At 38.1% G+C, this 18,754-nt stretch overlaps 1 protein-coding gene across 2 annotated transcripts in view; it reads left to right on the top strand.

Annotated features, from left to right (window-relative positions):
- Positions 1-18,754, top strand: part of RAB28 (RAB28, member RAS oncogene family) — a 55,894-nt gene that overhangs the window by 7,267 nt on the left and 29,873 nt on the right. For both annotated transcript variants that reach the window (XM_083630840.1, XM_083630839.1), the window contains exons 2-4: positions 2,767-2,863; positions 9,381-9,469; positions 13,553-13,682. In XM_083630840.1, the coding sequence (XP_083486966.1) occupies positions 2,767-2,863; positions 9,381-9,469; positions 13,553-13,682 (316 nt within the window). The remainder of the gene's footprint in view (positions 1-2,766; positions 2,864-9,380; positions 9,470-13,552; positions 13,683-18,754) is intronic.

Genomic DNA, 18,754 nt, shown 5'->3' with positions numbered 1-18,754 from the left:
AAGAAGTTATTTTGCAGAAATGTTTTTGTGAGAAACTTTTCTTTCTGTAAATTCTCATTTTCTTCTGAAAAATTAGAGGGCAAAAATTCAGTGCAGCCTTAATTGAAAACATTTGACCGGTGAACCCACTCTAGCAGGAAGGGAAATGGAATATAGGGTGCTAGTAGATTTGTCAGCCAGACTAGGCTTGTGGAGACGAGAAGGAAGTGCTGCTGTGGAATGCAAAGAAAACCACAAGGAAAAGACTAAAGAAAAGTATTTACTGGAAGTTAAGTTTGGAGAGTATAAATACATGATATAGCAAAAGAGTGGTTAGTTAGAGAATGATTAATCACCCCCTTTAATAACAGCTAATGGAATGAACAGGCTGTAGGATTAAGACAGATGTACCTGAAGTTCACATGGAAGGAATTTTAAACAGTTGTACAGTATGTTGTTCCCTCTCTTTCTTCTATTCTTCTGAGACTTAGAATCCTCAGTTTCAGCAAATCAGCTAGGAATGCCAAGGGCTACTTTGGGAATCTTAAACTGTAAAAGGCCCCCATGTTTGACAACTGCGCTGAAGACCCAATAACTTGTCTGTTTCTGCTGAATACAGATTACTAGCAGCACTTCACGCCAGAACTCTTATAGCCCTTCGCTTTCTGGGTACTATTCTGGATGTTTCGACATATAAGCAATGTTTCTTAACCACCTGAGCCTAGAATGGGGCCTTCGGGTTTATTATTTTGGCTCCTGAGGCCAAGAAGAGATTTGTTTATTTGTTTATGAGTACTTCTTGAGGCTTTATTTGTAGTACTTAGATTCCAGTGAAAGCAAATTACCAAAGATCGTAAATCAGATATAATGGATTCATTTTTAATTCCTCAGTGTTTTGTTTTTTTTTTTTTTAAACTTGGCTATGTTAAGTATTGGTCTCTCTTTCTCTCCCCACAACCCCCTGAGCTGTTGGTATAGGGCACTTTACATTTATCAATTGCAAAGTAATAAGGCACCCATCTCCTGATTTTTCTGCTCTAAATTCTTTTGCATTAAGTGGGGATCATGAAAGTTGTCCTAGAAAACTTCGCTGAGTTGTTGAAAACTTCTTGCACTTATTGGCAGATGTAAACCCAAAGAGTGTGTTCATTAATGCCTCTAGAAACCTCTTAGGGAATATTGAGTGTCACACAGTGATAAAGTCAATATTTACAGTATCCCATAAATCAAGGATGGGAGGATACTGTATATAACCTTTCTGAATTGGAAAAAATTAAATATTCCTATACAATTTCTTATTAAAATACAGGAATATTTTAAGGTAGGAATCTGTTTGCAAAATGAGGGTAGTTTTGGTGATTTCTTCCATTTATTTATTATGTCTGACATTCTCATTTTTGTAGTTTTCTCTGATGTCATACAATTTATATACTTCCTATAAAGTTTTGAAATGCAATTTTGAAATACTGAAATATTTTCATATTGTTTGAAAGATACTTTTCAAATCAAAATGTCAAAATAAATTTATTGTGAATATAATTTTTAATTAATAAATATATAAACATTGAAATGGATTATGATACCACTTGTAAGGTAGATTATTGTTCTCAGTCAGTCTGCAGCTTACAGTCTAAAATCCTTTCCCTCCCCCCTTTTTTCTAGAAAATGTATTGGGCTTAATTTAGCAGCAACACAATTATCAGTAAGCATATCTTTTAGGAAATGGATTCTATTCCACTAAACTTACATTGTTTTATTGCTAGTAATATGAATTGGAGGCCCACGTATTAATAGGAAAATTGCTTCTTATATTCTAGGCATATGCTCTAAACTCTTGCATTTATTCATAACTTGAATACTGTATCTCCATAGCCTCTCATACATTAACATCTGCAGAAATAGATTAGTGCTCAGAAAGTGAGAGGCAAAGTAGTCCAGTGGATAGAATTTCAAACTTGCTTTTAGGAATTCTAGATACACATCCCAGTTCTTTCATGGACTCGTTCTGTGGTCTTAGTCAGGTTGCCTTCTCTTTGCCTTGGTTCTCTTCTTGGGCTTGTGCTAACCTAGTGAGATGTTCTTAAAACATTTTTACTTGAACTTTGGCCATGTGACAAGCTGTTTTTGCAACTCCAATCAACATCAAAAGTCATCCATGTAGGGAAGGAAACACAGGTCCAAAGCCCCCTTGGGCACATGAACTATTTGTGTGGTCTTTGAATCCTGGACAGTGTTGTTGTGAAGACAAACAACGTTCTGAAGTGCTTTGCTTGTTACAGTGCTAAGTAATTAAGGCAGGATCTGGAGTGTGGCAGAGCATATGCTTTACTTTTAGAAGATCTCTGGTTCAACTCTGCATCTACAGGAAGGGCTGGGAACAATCCCTATTTGAAACCTTGGAGAGCTACTTCCAGTCGTTGTAGATAATACTGAGCTTGATGGAGAAATTGTGTGATTTGATATAAGGCAGCATCCTGTGATCCTATGATGTAAAGTTAAATTCTTGTGCTCTCTGCTAGAGCAGCCCAGACTTCGTGTGTGTAGAATAGGATGTACACTTTTATTCTATTGTGCTCTCTCACTTTAGACATCAGTTTTGTGTTAGAAATTTCTCTTCTATAGTTTTAGAATTGGTATCCTATCTGTTAACAGGAACCCCCCCCCCAAAAAAAAACAGTTGGGAAGCTCTGATTTAAAACTTGCCTAGTTTTCATTTTACAGTATTATGTTTTACTTCAGTTGTGTCTTCTGAGATATCAAGTGAACTTAATATGATTCTGTTTTTAGACATCCTTAGCCACACGTTTTGCTCAAGAAGCTTTTGGGAAGCAGTACAAACAAACCATAGGACTTGACTTCTTTTTGAAAAGAATAACACTCCCAGGTAAGAGGAGATTAACATGCATAATACGAAAAAGTGTGACCAACAGTGAAGTGTTGAGAAAAGGACTGTACTCTTAAGCACATAAAAAGTTCTGAAGTACTAAAAGTATGAACGAGCTTCAGTTACTAATACAGGATACTTACTGATGAAGGATTGTTTTTTATATTTACATTATGTTTTGTTGTGTGTGAATATTTAGATTCCCAAGAATGTGTTTGTATGAGGTTCTTGAATTTAGGATTTAAAGTAGATACACCATGTGCAAAATGGAAATGGAAAAATGCTTATTTTGAAATGAATATGGTTTTTAGATAAAATATCCCCTACTTTTACTTAGGTTGAGGGGATACATATATACTGTAACTATGGAATTGCTAGGCTGTGATATGTGAATGCTGTCTTATGCAAGGCAGCATGAAATTGCTGGCATTTAATAGACCACTAAAATTCAGGGTCCCCAGGCACTCATAAAAATACAGTTTGAGCATTCAAGATGTTTCACTTCGTGATGCAAAGAAACTATTTAGATGCCAGTTGTAGTACACTGCATGGAAAACGTAAAGAAGTAATTAAAAAAGAATGACAGAATCTTAAAGTTTGTTTCTAAACAATTGGGGGGAGTCTAAAATGGGTCGATCATTTTAATGTAATTCAATTTGCAAGCATAAAAATATTCCATTAAAGGCATTTTCCCCTGGTGTGCTTAACAAACCAAAGCTGGAGAGAGCATTTTCACTATGAAACTGCAGGGAGAATTGATAATGTTGCTGCAAGATTGAACTTTTATTATTTTTCGGATGTTTCAGGAAAATACATATGAAGCATAGTTGAATTGAACAGTGAGCAGGATTTTTGTGTGTGCTAAACCTCAGATGAACTTTTCTGAAAATTCTGTTAAATAAGTGTCAATCTTAGAGGTCCTGAAAAATAATTCAGAATCTAGACTTCAGCAGAAATTTGGGAAAGTTGTCAGGACTTTTCCAGATTTACTAACATTCAAACTACATAGATTTGTTGGATGTGATATTAAATCTCAAATATGGGTGCTTATTTTTTAGGAATGTAGAGAATAATCCTGTGTTGCCCACTTGGTTCTCTAGATGTACATACAATATGTATCGTATTTTCAATAGCAGAATGTGGGCCAGAAATACATTTCTTCTTATCTCCCCCTCACCACCCCCAATAATAGCTGCTAAGCTTGTGTAACATATTAAATCATTATTGAATTCTAAATGGGGATTGAATGCTTGGGGAAATTTCTTTTCCTACAATAAATTTTCTCGCCAATTATAATAAAATATTACCCACTTTCTTTATAACATCTGCATATTTCTTGTATTTGTGTTTATAAGAACATTTCAGTTGCTTTTTGGTGGAGTACATAAAATTGTTATTTTCCCAGATTTTTTCACAAGCTCCTCTTTGTACATGATGGCATAACTTTTTAGTTATCGGTGGTAATGTTTGTTGGAGAGCCATAATATGTCTTCTTGTGCTCAAAATGTTTATGCCACAGAAATCCATTTTTAAAGATGAATGCAATTGTTATTTGAATAGCAACATTGTTATTTTTAAAGTGCAATAACTAGAATAGCAATTTCAAAAAGAAACAGTAACTGTGATTGAACTCATTAGGGGCCAGGTAACAAAACTGCTGTTTCTTGAGAGCTGTGGGATTACTATTTTTGGGTTAATATTTTTGAAGATGACCCTTTAAACTGAAAGTATATTAAATAGAAACGCTTATTCTCCTTCCTTTTTCATGAACCTTTGGTAATGGTTCAAGACTGAATATTGATTTCAGCTCATATTTGGTACCTTTATTCTTGTTAGCTTTGACAGGCATTTGTTTTGGGTTTGGAGGGAAGAAGGTCTGATTCTAGGGACCTCTTTTCCCTCCCAGTTCCAGTGCTACCACAGCTGATGGTGTCAGCCAACTGTTTTGTATGGAAGGTCCTTCTCGTACTCAGTCTACTGCTGTATGCAAGGGTCTCTGCATTGGGATAAATGTTTTTGGATTTGTGGTACATATCTTCCAGCACAAATATTGTTGAATAGTTTAACTGTAAAATGATATATTTTTAAAATTAAAACTGATTCAATTCTCTTTGAGGGAATTATGTTCCAAATAGTGGCCTGGTTCATTATATTTTATGATCCAGTTTAGTGTGTCATTTAGATGTAACCACTGTGCAGATTTCAATGCTTAAAATAGTGCATCTGTTAGTCAGAAGTTTTGCAGATAGAGCTCCTTAAGAGTCACAGTCAAAATACTTTCAGGAAGGTTGTGGGTATAAGCCAGTAAACAGGGTTTCACTGTGAAAAGGCTTTTAAAAGGCCTCAGTAAAAAAGGAGGACAGACGTGTTTTCAGTTCCATCTTTACTGTGTAGAACTTTAAGTAAGGTTAACCAGTGCCCCAAGTATACTTTTAGAAGGCTGCTGTTGAATCCTGCTAGTGGCATCAATTCAGACCAAATGAGTTTGGCTATCTGCCCTGTGTTCCTAATAAACTCAGCTTCACTTTCAATTGAACATTATTTCCTGTAAAGTACAAAAAAAATTGAAGTTAAAACAAAATTTCTTAAGAATTTTTAATATTCAATACATATGAAAACTTTAAAGGTTTTTTTTTGCTATAGGACCAAAAATATACATCATGCAATTGTGTAAAACATATTTGTGTATAGTTACTTGAAATATTTACCACTGTTCAACATCTACATGGATAGTCTGTAGTCTCTCCAGTTTTAAATATACATGGAAATTGAACCTAACTGAATAATTCTGGCCTCATTTGAAAAATACATATCTTAGTCTCATTTATTTCAGTAAAAAGTTCTGCCAAATAAGTGGGCTTAAGACCAGGATTCTAGGAAAATACAGCTATCAACATATTTTGAAGAGGGAAGAACCCTGTGTTTTTGAACGTTGTAATCATAATAAGATATTTTTCAATGTAATATGTTGCTCATAGCTTTGATGCACATTAGTCTTAAATCTCAACAACCCTGCTAATTGGGTGCCTTCAGGTGCAATCCAAGGGAAGTTCTCCTGTGCAAGGTTCATTAGAATGGATGAGAGCTTCCATTCATTTGAGAGTAGCTTGACACGTCAAATGCCTTTCAGGAATATATTTACACAGAAAAGTTGTTAAAACCATTATTCACACTAGCTTTATTATATAGAAAGAAGGTTCCAGATCTGAATATAGTTTCTACATGTATCTCTTTAACACAGGCAAAACACTATCAAAACTGGCTAACTTTCTCAAGTTTGCATGCTGTTTTTCCTGATCATTTATTTATCTGACTATGCAGCAATGTTATGGGAAGAATTTTAAAAGGTGTTCAGACAGGAAACCTTATATTTATGTTAGTTGTATATTGTAAAAGATCAATACTTTTTATGTTAAATGCAGTGGGACTAAGACTAAAATCCTGTATATGCTTACCTAGGTGTAAGTCTTATTGATTTTGTTGTGGAGCTTAGTTCTGAGTAGCCACTTTTATAAACCAATTTGAAGTTTTATTACATTCAAGCAATATATAGGCGTTGTGAAATAAAATAAAAAAATAGATGTGCAAGTTTGCGCTCTAAATATACATGAATGGGTGCATGATTGAAACCATAGTACTGTAAGTCATTTACATTGATTTAATTAGGAGTAATCAACATAAGGGTCATCAATTTTATCTTTAATAATATTGAGTAAGTGAAATTAAATCTTTTTGTTTTATAGAATTACTTTTGTTTTAAAGAAATTGATATTTTTATAACTGATATGAAGGATTTTCATAACTGTTACTTGGGTGTATTAAACTTTTATCTGCAATATAACATACAAAATTCAAACTGATGTCCTTTCTTTCTTCATTACACACACACACACACACACACACACACACACACACAAGCATACACCTTCCATTTCCTCAGGTTGACATCTGTAACATGGGAATCTAGGAATATATATTGCTCTTGAATATGTGGACTGTTTAGGATTTTGCCACCTTCTTGTCTTGACCAACTGCTCTGCTAACAGCCGTGTGACAGAGAAAATGCAGTTTTGAGAAAAAAATGCACCTATTGAATTTTCACTAGTCTGCTCATTGTTACGATGGCACAGAGCTTCTGTCCATAAAAAGTAGCATACTATGATGCTGGAATTGTGACCTAAAGCATTCCTTTGAAATTTTTGTTCGGGAGAAAAAATGCATTGGCTGCTTAGATTTTGAGCACAAAATCACTATTTTGTATTATGCAAGCTGTACTGTTTGAACAGTTCATGGAACTATGTTCTAAAATGTGATGTATGTAGGCAGTATATTTTGCCGGGGTAATGTTAACACTGGTTATAAAAGTTGGCATAGGGAATAATTTATGTGAGTTGTTTCTACACATACACATTTCTTTTAAATGGAAGAGGCATGATTGCAATTTGTTACACTCTTGTGTTCAGTATTTTGTTAGATGTAAGTACTTTAAAGTACTTTTAAAGTGTGTGCAAAAGTGGACATACTACTTATCTGACATGAACTGATTCCAGCAGTAGCTGGTTCTTAGCCTAGCTGTCAACGTTTCCCCTTTTTAAAGGGAAATTCCCTTATTCTGAATAGGATTCCTCGTAAGAAAAGTTGACAGCTATGGTTCTTAGCTGTTACATCTTTCTTTCTTTATCATTACATTTTTTTGGGGTGTGATGCAAACATGAATTCCTGTGGGTGAGATTTAAGCTTTTATTTAGTGAGATCAGTGAGACTGGGAAATGTTTCAAATTGGCTGGATCATGCTTATATTATATGAAGTATTATAAAGGCTTGATATTAGAATAATTTGGATTTCTGCTAGAGAAAAATTAAAAAACACTGCTCAATTCATGAGATTTGAATTCACATTGAAGGTGTTTTGCTTTTGGAATATTTATTAATGGAATATAGTGCTGGTTTAGCATCCACAATATATTGAGTATGCTGACACATATACACTGTGAGGAGCTAAGGACTATTGGAATATCTAGACACAATATTTAAAATCAAGTCCAGTTACTATTGCTGAAAAGTGCAATCGTTCAGTATTTTGAGTCTGTCTTTCTAGCTGTGCTATCAAGGAGATAACCAGGATCCATTGTATAACTATTCATTTGTGAGCAAGGTCAGCCAAAGCTTTACTTTCAATTTCTCTGCAGTTATTTGCTCTTCCAAACAGAAGAGCTGCTCTGCAATTTTAAAAATGACATGGCTGTTACTGTGGGAAGTGCAACAGAGAAAACTGAAAATATAGCTTTGCACACCATTCATGTCTTCTCAGCTGAATTAGGGGGGAAATTGCCCACAAGAAAATTTGTGTCAGATTATTAGTACAAATAAGTAGAAAACAGCTGCTACTGAGCACTCACAAATAATGAGTGATGTGACGTTGACAGGTACAAACTGTTTGGAAAATAATGTGCACAAAATTTCGTTGTGCTCAACTTGTTGCCAGGACCGAGAAGGCAGAGGGCCTTTTTGGTGGTGGCGCCCTCCCTGTGGAACACCCTCCCTTCAGATGTCAAGGAGATAAAGAACTACATAACTTTTAGAAGACATCTAAAGGCATCCTTGTATTGGGACGTTTTTAATGTTGGATGTTTTATTATGTTTTGATATACTGTATGCTGTAAGCCTCCCAGAGTGGTTGGGGAAACACAGCCAGATGGGTGAGGTATAAATAATAAAATAATTATTATTACCTAATTTTATGCACCAAAGTGAGGTTTTAATTTTGCATTCCTTGAACACCAGCCCTTCCTGGTAACATAGCAAGTAAATTGGGGGGCGGAGCTGTTTGCAATGGAGGCGTGGTAGTGAGATAGAGTTGCTGTCAGAAATCCCCAGTGGGTTTGTGCAAGCCATTGGGCATTGCCTCATTGGGCATTGGGCTCTTGGATCCTAATCATGCTTTGTGTTTATCATGGACACACACACACACATGCGCACATATGCTGTCTGGGTCCCGTGTGATCCTTGAATTTGTTTTTTGTGCACAGCAGACCATGTCTTATCATATTGCCACTTTAACAGACTTGCATTAGTTAAAATGATGTAAATAAGCAAACCAATAATGGTTTTCATAAAGCATCCAGAAAAATATTATTAAGGAAAAAATCAAGAGAAGAATCAACATTTGACATGACTGTTCAGTTTGTTTGTTTGTTTTTTGTTTTTTTAAAACTATTTGCCAATGTGATATGGGTGGTGGTGGTGCAGTTTGGGAAAAACATGATTAAAGCTCCTTTAGATGTTGCTTTGCGCTCTGGATCCTGGTCAAATGCAGGGCATGGTTTGGTGTAGGCAGTGGCAAAGCCTACTGTTCATTTCTTTTATACAAGACAGATACATCAGCAACAGCACATCTGACAAAGGTGGAACACATGGTGTTGCTGCTTCAATATTCTGTTGTAAAGTTTATTTATATCTGATTTCTGTAAACCAGCTATGTAAAATACATCAGTTATTTTTTTCCCTTTTCTTGCAGGAAATGTAAATGTTACTCTTCAAGTATGGGATATAGGAGGCCAAACAATAGGAGGCAAGATGTTGGATAAATATGTCTATGGCGCACAGGTATGGTTTAAAAAATTATAAGTTACTGTGGTTACTTATTGTTGGCTTCTCTAGGACCTTACTGTAAAAATGATAGTTTGCAGTAGAATTTTAAGAGGCTAGTAAAATGTAAACATCTGCTTAAGTGAAACTGTTTTGAACATTGGTTTTGTAGACTGAATTTTTTTAGCACAGGATTGCTTGAACAGTATTTCCTTTTATGAACGAAAGGTGCTAGTTTGTATATCCCTAACAGCTTTCCGAAACAGATGTTCATGGCCCTGCATTGTGGCTTAAGTTGAAAATAGCAGTTTTCGTCAAGGTTATTTAGATATCCCCATGGATATCTAAATAGGCATAGTGGCTGTTTTGAGTGCAGATGCTTCCTGGGGAGCAAAGGTAGAAGGAGGAAATTAAGAGCAATCCTATGCTATTAAATTCATTCAGCCAGCTGAGGTTCTAGGAGGGCAAACAAAAGAAGGCAACTAGGTAGCTAAATGTTTTTGCAGAGCAGTGAAAATGAACTGTGCTTTACAAGTAGGCAAATTTTTAAATTATCAGTAATACTACATACATTCTTTTCTGTTTAGAATAAGAAGCATTTGAGACAGTGCACCCTCTGTTGTTAGTAAACTACAAAAGAACACTTGATTTTTTTATAGTACTGCTTTTTGGACAGCTTGATTTATAAATATGTACAATAAAACTTACTCAAACCCACAGCCCATTTTTATTTGTGATGAACCTATTTTTGTTTTGTTTTCTCCCTGAATAAAGAGAAAAATAGGTGGTTGAGGCCCAGATGAAATGGGGTGTGTGGCAATGTGTAAATATAGAGGAGGAATTGTTAATTGAAGAGACTGGAAATTGCACATTAGTAGAAGAAAAATGGGCCAACTTGTTAAATTTTAAAGCTAGTCATTTTCAGAAATGAAGTTAACAGATGTTTATTGCAGCTTACCCAAATCTGAGTCAACCTTGCTGCATCTCTTGAGCCACATCATGCTTTCCTACATAAGGCGAGGAAGCACTATAAAATGAGATTAAATTTAAACTCTCAATAATATGGTAACTTCACTATATGGCTGCAAATTATATACACAAAATTAAAAGCAATTGGGGATGTGAAATACTAGAAAATATGTTTCCCATGCAGCCAGTCCATGGAAATAGTGCCCATCTGTTCTCGAGGTATTTCTTCCAAATAAATGTATATAGTTAGCTTTGATATATGAAGTATTTTGAGTGTTCAAACCACCTAATATAAATTATTTTAGTATCCCTTAGAGCAATCTGGTCAGGTAGGTCATTATTTAGTATCTCCCTATTGCAGATGAGAGACTGAGGCTAAAAAGCAATAGCTTGCATGAGACCATCTGCTGAATTAACTATAATAGGCACAATTTGAGCCTTAGACATCCTTATTCATATTTAGGCACTACACTAATTCTATTACCATTTTAACTTATCAGATAACCTCTTTTCTTCCTCAATTTCTTTTGATTTCAGATTTGCTTCATTAAATTTCAATGCTGTGCTCTACAGCAGAAGTTGCACTTGAATTACAAAAATATAGCTGTGGAAATAAATTTGATACCCAGAGTGCTGGTAACTTTGTGGACATCCATATTCTAGGTTAAGTTTAAATAAGACTGTAAACTTTATTTAGACTTTAATTTTTATGCCTTAGCCCAGAAAATTTTTATCATAGCCCTCTGACATCTTCCATATATCTGTTTTATTGGGCATGACTGATTCAGTCTGTTGCTAGAACAAATAAACCATTGTGTGGACTTTTATATTGTCAGTTTCACTCTATCATAATTTCAAGGTTAGAGATTCATAATTAAGACTCTGCAAACTTGAGGGTGATGGGAACTAGGTGCTGTCCTGCCGATGACAGTGAAGAAGAAGAAGAACTTATATGCTCAGCAGCAAGTAATGAGTCACAGTAGCCACTACACTCAGGCTAAATGACAGGAAAGATGAGGCTACATGGGCTGGGAGTAGCAATCCAAATTTAAGAAGTCCAAGGTCAGGGCAAGGAGTTCAGAACAGCACAGAAGCAGCGGAGTTGCCCTAGCAGGTTGGCAAGCTCATCTGCCAAGTTTCCAAATATAGGGCAAGGCATGCTTACTCATGAGACTCATGAGACTGCCAAGTGTGCAGATGCTCATTGCATCAAGGAGGATGCGCCTGTTCCCAGTGTTGGGAGCACTTCCAGGCCCTGGGCAAACAGGCTGTGCCTTCCCCTTCTGACCCTGGTTTTTTAACACCTAGTGGTGAACTAACACCCTCACTGGATTCCATTGCTGTACTCCTTTCCCGGTTGGGGTGTGTGTGTGTGGTGGAATGGCAGGACTGCTTCCTCAGCCAAGACAGCCACATCCTGGGAGGGGGGTGAATTTGTCTGCTTCAACCTCTGTTGCTTAGTCTCAGCCCTGTCTCCCAATGTCACCCTCCTGTTCTCCATCCTCCTTCATCTCAGCCTGCCACTGCACATGGTGACCTCAGGACTTGTTACATCATCTCCCCTCCGATGATGCCCCCCTTTTCTTGGTCTTTGGATCTGGCTTCATGGGGTAGTGCCTGTGAAAGTGGTGTACCAGCTCAGAGGTGGGTACATCTATGACACCCTTCCAGGAGTGTTCGTTTAGTCCATAGCCCTTCCAGTCTATCAGACACTGCAGCAGACTAACATGGTGATGAGAGTCTAAAATCTGAGTCATTTCATATTCCTCTTCTTCCACCATTACCAGCGCAGGGGGCATCTCCAAGATGCCACCCAAGGATGCTTGGCTGCAGAGGGGGATAAGGAGTGAACGCTGGGGGCATCCACATAGACAGGAAATGATCTTGAAATGCCATGGTGTTGATCTGTGCTTCAATTTGGAAAGGTCCTAGATGATGAGCATCCATTTTGAGGGAAGATGATGAGTGAATAGTTGCACTTTGAGTTTGGTGTCCTCTGGGCAATGTTTACTTGCAATTTCTTTGGATGCAGTTTTAGCCCAGCCCAGGTGCTCTTGAAGGAGTTGATGCATAGTTGGAAGGTCTTGGACAAAGTATTTTGTGGTGGAGATCAGAGAGGGGGGCAGGGTCAGTCAGAGGCTTGTGGATGGTTTCCATAGTTGATGGGGGAAAAGGGACTGCTGGGTGGAGGGGGGGGGACTCTTTAAGGGGAAGCATTGTGATCCAGTCGTCTTGTTGAAAATTTATACAGCAGTGCAGATATTTCAGTATTGCGTTGGGTCTGTTCTGTCTGACCGTCATCTGTGGATGATGGGAGGAAGGCTTCTTGAGCTTGATACCCAAAAGTTGCAAAAGGGCTTGCTATAAATGGGCTGTGAATTAAGGTCGCCTCTCCAATATATTCCCTACATGGAGCCCATGGAGGCATAATATGTGTTGCACAAGCAGCTGGGCATCCTCCTTGGCTGCTGGAAGCCCTGGATGTGGCAAAAAGTGAGCCATCTTGCTGAAGAGGTTCATATTACTAAAGTGGTAGTGTGATACGTACAGGGTGGCAAATCTACACTGAAATCCATAGACAAAAATTTCCAATTTTTGTGGATATGGGTAGAGGTTGTGACAACCTTGTAGGTTTGCATGGCATGTTTATTCCACAGGATTTGACATACCGTTCTACAACATGAGGTGCTTTGAAACACTAGAACTCCCTAGCCATGGAATGATGAGCCATGCATTGTCCAAAGTGGCTGGCTATGAATTTCAGCAACCACCAGAGTAGACTTGCCTCCCAAATGAGGATCTCAGTGTAGACATCTCAGTTTATTCTTCCCCGTTTGTCAATTACTTTGCTTCAGTGCAGTTTCAGCTAGTATGATTAGGAGTGCAACATAACCCTTAAAATAAAGGAAACTCTTATTTTTTAAAGAGCTGTCTCTTATCTAGAACATTGCATTTTAGAACATTTTCTGTGCATGTGTCATTTTAATGCTGGTGGTGGGGAGCTTGTATGAATTAACATTGAATAAGTGTTCAGTCTGTCTCATTTCTAAGTTCTCATAAAGATGGATTTTTAAAAATATAAATTTAGACATCTTAACATACTGTGCTTTATATATATATTTTGCTTCTCAGGCTGTCCTCCTGGTGTATGATATCACCAACCAACAGAGCTTTGAAAATGTAGAAGATTGGTATAATGTTGTAAAGAAGGTCAACGAAGAGTCAGAAACTCAGCCACATGTGGCTCTCGTAGGCAATAAAAGTAAGTTGTTGAACTGTTGTTTAGCTGGAATGTTTTGGTGATCGAGCTAAGATGCAGGTCAGCAGTATAATCCATATGCACAGATCTGCAGTACAACTATGTGAGCCTCAGCATTGCAGACATTGGTACATGTGTGGTCCCTTCTATTTTACTGGCACCATTGTTCATTGATTTTGGCAGGCTCTGGCCAGTAGAATGTAATATTTCATGCATTAGACCAAATGGGGGTGCTATGTTGTGACAGCAATCACAATGTTTAGTCTGCTGGGGGTTATCACTTCATGGAAATAACCTGCTTCAGTGATTAGCAGCATGACATTACCCATAAAACTTGGGAAATGTTACCAGTATGTTTTCCTTATTTTTCTTATACAAAATGGTTGCATTATTCATCTTCTTTTTCTTAAACTGTGCTCAGTAAACAAAACATAGCCTTAATTCCTAATAAGGACTTTTTTGCCTTAATTCCTAATAATAAAAATAATAAACTTTTGAGAGATGACTATAATAATAATAATAAGGAAAACAAACAAACAAACAAGACACTACCATGAGGAGCTTAACAACATAGAGGCAATTTAGTGTCACGGGGGCAAGGATAGAATGATGGGGCAAGAGCTATGTGTTAAGTCACAAGAACACTGTCAGGTGCCTAATTTCCCCTCAATCATTTTAGCAAATCCTAAGGTTTGGTATTGCCCTTATCAAACAAGGTTTGGTCAATTGACTAGTCAACTATTGGTCATATATTTTAAAGTAACAATTTTATGAGAACAACAGAAAAACGTTTTTTTTACTCTACAGATATGACAATTGGCTCATTGCAGAAACAAAGTAATTTCATGTGTCACAATATACAGTAGTACCTTGGCTGTTGAACAGCTTGGCTCCTGAACAAATCAGCTCCCAAACGCCGCAAACCTGGAAGTGCGTGTTCTGGTTTGCGAAGGTTTTTCGGAAGCCGAATGTCCAGCATGTCTTCCACGTCTTCCGATTGAGTGCAGGAAGCTCAAGGAAGCCTTGGTTTTCAAATGGTTCTGGGTGTCGAACGGACTTCCAGAATGAATTAAGTTCAAAAACCAAGGTACTACTATATATTGTAAAACTTTCTATGTCACTGTTAATTACAGTAGATTCTATAGAGTACTGCTCAACACAGTAGAAAAAATATTCAGTAACAGGCCACCTGCAACAGAATAATTTAGCAGATTGAAGAGCAGCAAGGAAAAAGCACAATAAGTGTTATGTAACTTACTGTAACGGCATAACAAATGTGAATCATTCATGGGGGAAAAATCTGTTTGGTTTTTATCCTGAAACTCTAGGCTCAATAAATACAAATGCAGTATAAATAAATAAAGTGTGGATAATGAAATGAAATGAAAGCAACACTGATGCTTAATTCAGTACCTTCAGTTATTTCAGTGGCTGTTTTCTAGATTGCAGTCCAGCCCTTCACAGGAGCCTTACAGAGCAGATGGTTAGATCATGTACAAGAAGGAATTCTGAGCCATGACCTTTGCCATTGACCACTTGTATTCCTGTACCTCTTTGAAGATTCCTGCAGTTGTAGCAGGTAGCCAGTAAGAGAAGCTTTGCTTTGCTGTTAAGTTTCCTTCTTGACAGCCTCAGTGCTGTGGAGCAAGCAGCCCTCCATCGTTCCTGCCCTTGACACCATAGCGCAATACAAAAGTAAGCTGTCACGGACACAGTGACATTCTTGCTTTCATAGAATACTTGGCAATGTTTGATTACAGTCAAATAATAAGTGGTCAATTTTATAGTATTTCATTTGTAAGTTGACTGAAATGCCAACGCTAACAAATCGTTACATTTACAGACTGGAAGATGCGCACTGTCTGCATTTATCACTGGAAACTTTTTAGAAAGTAATGTTTGTTTAGGTTTTCTTTCCCCTCCAAATTCCACAAACGATTGGAGTGAGGCTACAGAAAAGGCAGAATGCCCAGCCATCACAGTCCCTACTAACTGCTGCATGGTGCAAATGTATAAAGGCAGCTTTTGATTTTCCTAACTTAGTTATTTGAAATAAGTGAATATTATTAATATGTTTATAGTTCTGTTCCCTGTGTGAAGTCTTGATCAAGGGCTTTCAAATGCTATACTTCGTGCCTTTTGTTTCCTACTGTTATCAAAGCACTTGAAAAAGCTTCATACAAATTTGCATGAATGTGATTTTCACTATGTAGGGTTTGTTCTGTTAATTTTACACATCACTCAATGATAACATTTTTCCTTGTGGTGTATAGAGTGGTGACTGTGTGTTTTCTTTAATTAGAATCTGTTTCTTCTTTTCTGCTTATATAATCTTAGTACCAAAACCAAGTAGTCCACTGTCCTGGAAATAAGACCTAACATAGCTCTGGGTGCCATTTTAAAATGCACATAAATCTCAAGAGTAACGGGTAACTGTTCTGTACAGACACAGTACATACTTGATAGCCTGTCATGATTTTAATTGTTTAAGGGGGACGGAAAGTATTTATACCAATCTTGTTGTGGACTTTCAGTTCTTGCAACTTTTGTGGATAGCTGTGATTCTGACATAATTGAACTGTAAAAATGGGAATACACCTAAAACCCCAGTAGGGTATTATTTCAATTTCTGACCTTAGGATATAGAGTAGCTTTAGAAGGGATGTAAATAACAACTTGGCAATATTAAATTTGCTTAACATCATCGTCATCAAACTTTATTATGGTCGCAGAGACAAAAGACAAGTGGTTGAAAGTGACTATAAGGGAGGAAACATGAAGCAGCACAGGAGTTGCATTATTTCCTTAACAAATTAAGTAATGATTTAAAATTATGAAGTTCAAGCTATATGAACCTGGGCTTCTTCTGCTCTGTACTACCTGTACTACCCTGTGCTCATCTGGTGCTACTGCGAAGAGGAATTGGGAAGGTCTTGCTTCCATTTTGCTGTGCAATTTCTGTTCTCATCCTGAAGCAAAGTTCTTAACCCGAGGTACTATTTCTGGGTTAGTGGAGTTTGTAACCTGAAGCGTCTGTTACCCGAGGTACCACATTAATGTAAAAGCTTGAGGCTCATGCTTGATATGGCATTTAGTCATGTTAATATGTTTAGCCTGGATGAGACTGGGAGGAGATATCAGAGCCATCTTCATATATCTAAAGGGTTGTCACATGGAAGATGGAGCAAGCTTGTTTTCTCCTGCTGGAGAAACCTCTGAAGGGTTAGACTCAAACCAATGGTTTTGAGTTACAATAAGAAGATTCTGAGTAAACATCAGGAAGAACATCGTGACTGTAAGAGCTGTTCAGCAGTGGAACGGGCTCTCTTGGAACAGACTCTCCTTCATTGGAGGTTTTTAGGAAGAGGTTGGATAGTCATCTGTCATGCATACTTTAGTAGAGATTCCTGCACTGAAAGGGTTGGACTAGATCCCTCAAGATCCCTTCCAACTCTACAATTTTATCATTTTCTGATTTTGTATGAACACAGCATTTTAAGGCTTAAATGAAATGGTTCCTTCAGAACAAAGATAAACTTCTCTTCCTTTGCTTTTGTGTTGTCTTCTGTATACTCTGAGGTCCCATAATTAGGCTGTTTTCCCATTCCTACCATCCATGTTTCTCACCTTATTTTATTTCCTAGTCTATTATACTTGCTACCTTTGTAGTTCCTCTGCATCCAATGAACCAAACTTTCCTATGAAAGCATTTAACTGCAATAAACCTGCTAATCATGAAGATGCAAGGAATCAAATTTCTGGCAGAGCAACATGCTGGAGCCCGTAATCTTGGAATCAGCTGTCCAGATCTGGGCTGTGAATACAGCAACCTTTGATATACATGGTGACCATTTCGCGTGGGGTTCCGTTCCTGGTTCCTGCATGTGTTGGCGGAGCACGTTTAAGCGCGCACCGCCCCATTCTGCCCCGGCCCCATTCTGCCTTCTTTTGGGTTCAAAAGGACCCCTGCCTCAGTGATTGCATGTCAATTGGACACACCTAAAATGGTTGCCGCCTGTATTACACTAGCAATTTACTGGATTTAATTGAGCAATGTATGGGGCTCTCCTGGCCTCCCACTCCACTTACCTTGAACTGAGTTACATGGAGTGCTGGAAGTGGATGTTTAACTTTTGCCTTACTTTGATTTGTTTGGCTTGTGTGCAATGGGGAAAAAATGACTAAGTGTAAAAATTAATAACCTGATCCTATGTGTGTTTCTTTGGAAGGAAGTTCCACTGGTTTCAGTTGTGATTGCTCCCAAGAAAGTGTGTGTAAGTATATACCTTACCTGAGCAAGTACCATTGAACTAAGTGAGGCTTACCTCTAAACAGACACACACACCGTATTTTTCGCTCCATAAGACACACTTTTTCCCTCCTAAAAAGTAAGGGGAAATGTGTGTGCGTCTTATGGAGCGAATGCAGGGGGGGAGGCAGGCTGGAAAAGCCCCCAAGAGCCGCACACAAGCTCCGCGTGGCTCTTGCGGGCTTTTCCCCAGGAGGGAGAAGGGACTGACGCGGCCAGTCAGTCCCTTCTCCCTCCTCGTAGAAAAGCCCGCAGGAGCCGCACGCTCTTTAAAGCAGCTCTGGGGTAGCCCGCGAAGCCTCCTCAGGGCAGCAGCATGAAGGCTACCCCAGAAGCCAGAACAGCTAGAGAGAGCGCTTCCCCCACCTCCCGCAAAAGCCCCCAAGAGCCGCGCTCCCTTTAAAGAGCCACGCGGAGTGGGTGTGTGTGGCTCTTGGGGGCTTTTCCCCAAAGAGGGAGAAGGGCAGCTCGTCACTCCTCGGGGAAAAGCCCCCAAGAGCCACACACACACTCTGCGCGGCTTGTGAAAGGGAGTGCTGAGCAGAGCCTGGGATGCATACAAGTTCTGCTCAGCGCTCCCTTTAAATAATATTTTTTTTCTTGAATTCCCCCTCTAAAAACTAGGTGCACCTTATGGTCAGGTGCGCCTTATGGAGCGAAAAATACGATAGATTTCACTGTAAATTGCACTGTAAGTTTCCCAAATTACCTGCTAAAGACCCCCCCCCAAATGTCCTCTGGTATGTGATTATTTTATATTTCAGTC

Source organism: Podarcis filfolensis (assembly GCF_964270895.1).
Source record: "Podarcis filfolensis genome assembly, chromosome: 9".
NCBI lineage: Eukaryota > Metazoa > Chordata > Lepidosauria > Squamata > Lacertidae > Podarcis > Podarcis filfolensis.
The sequence above is the reverse complement of the archived record's forward strand: the minus strand, read 5'-3'. Positions and strand labels throughout refer to the sequence as shown.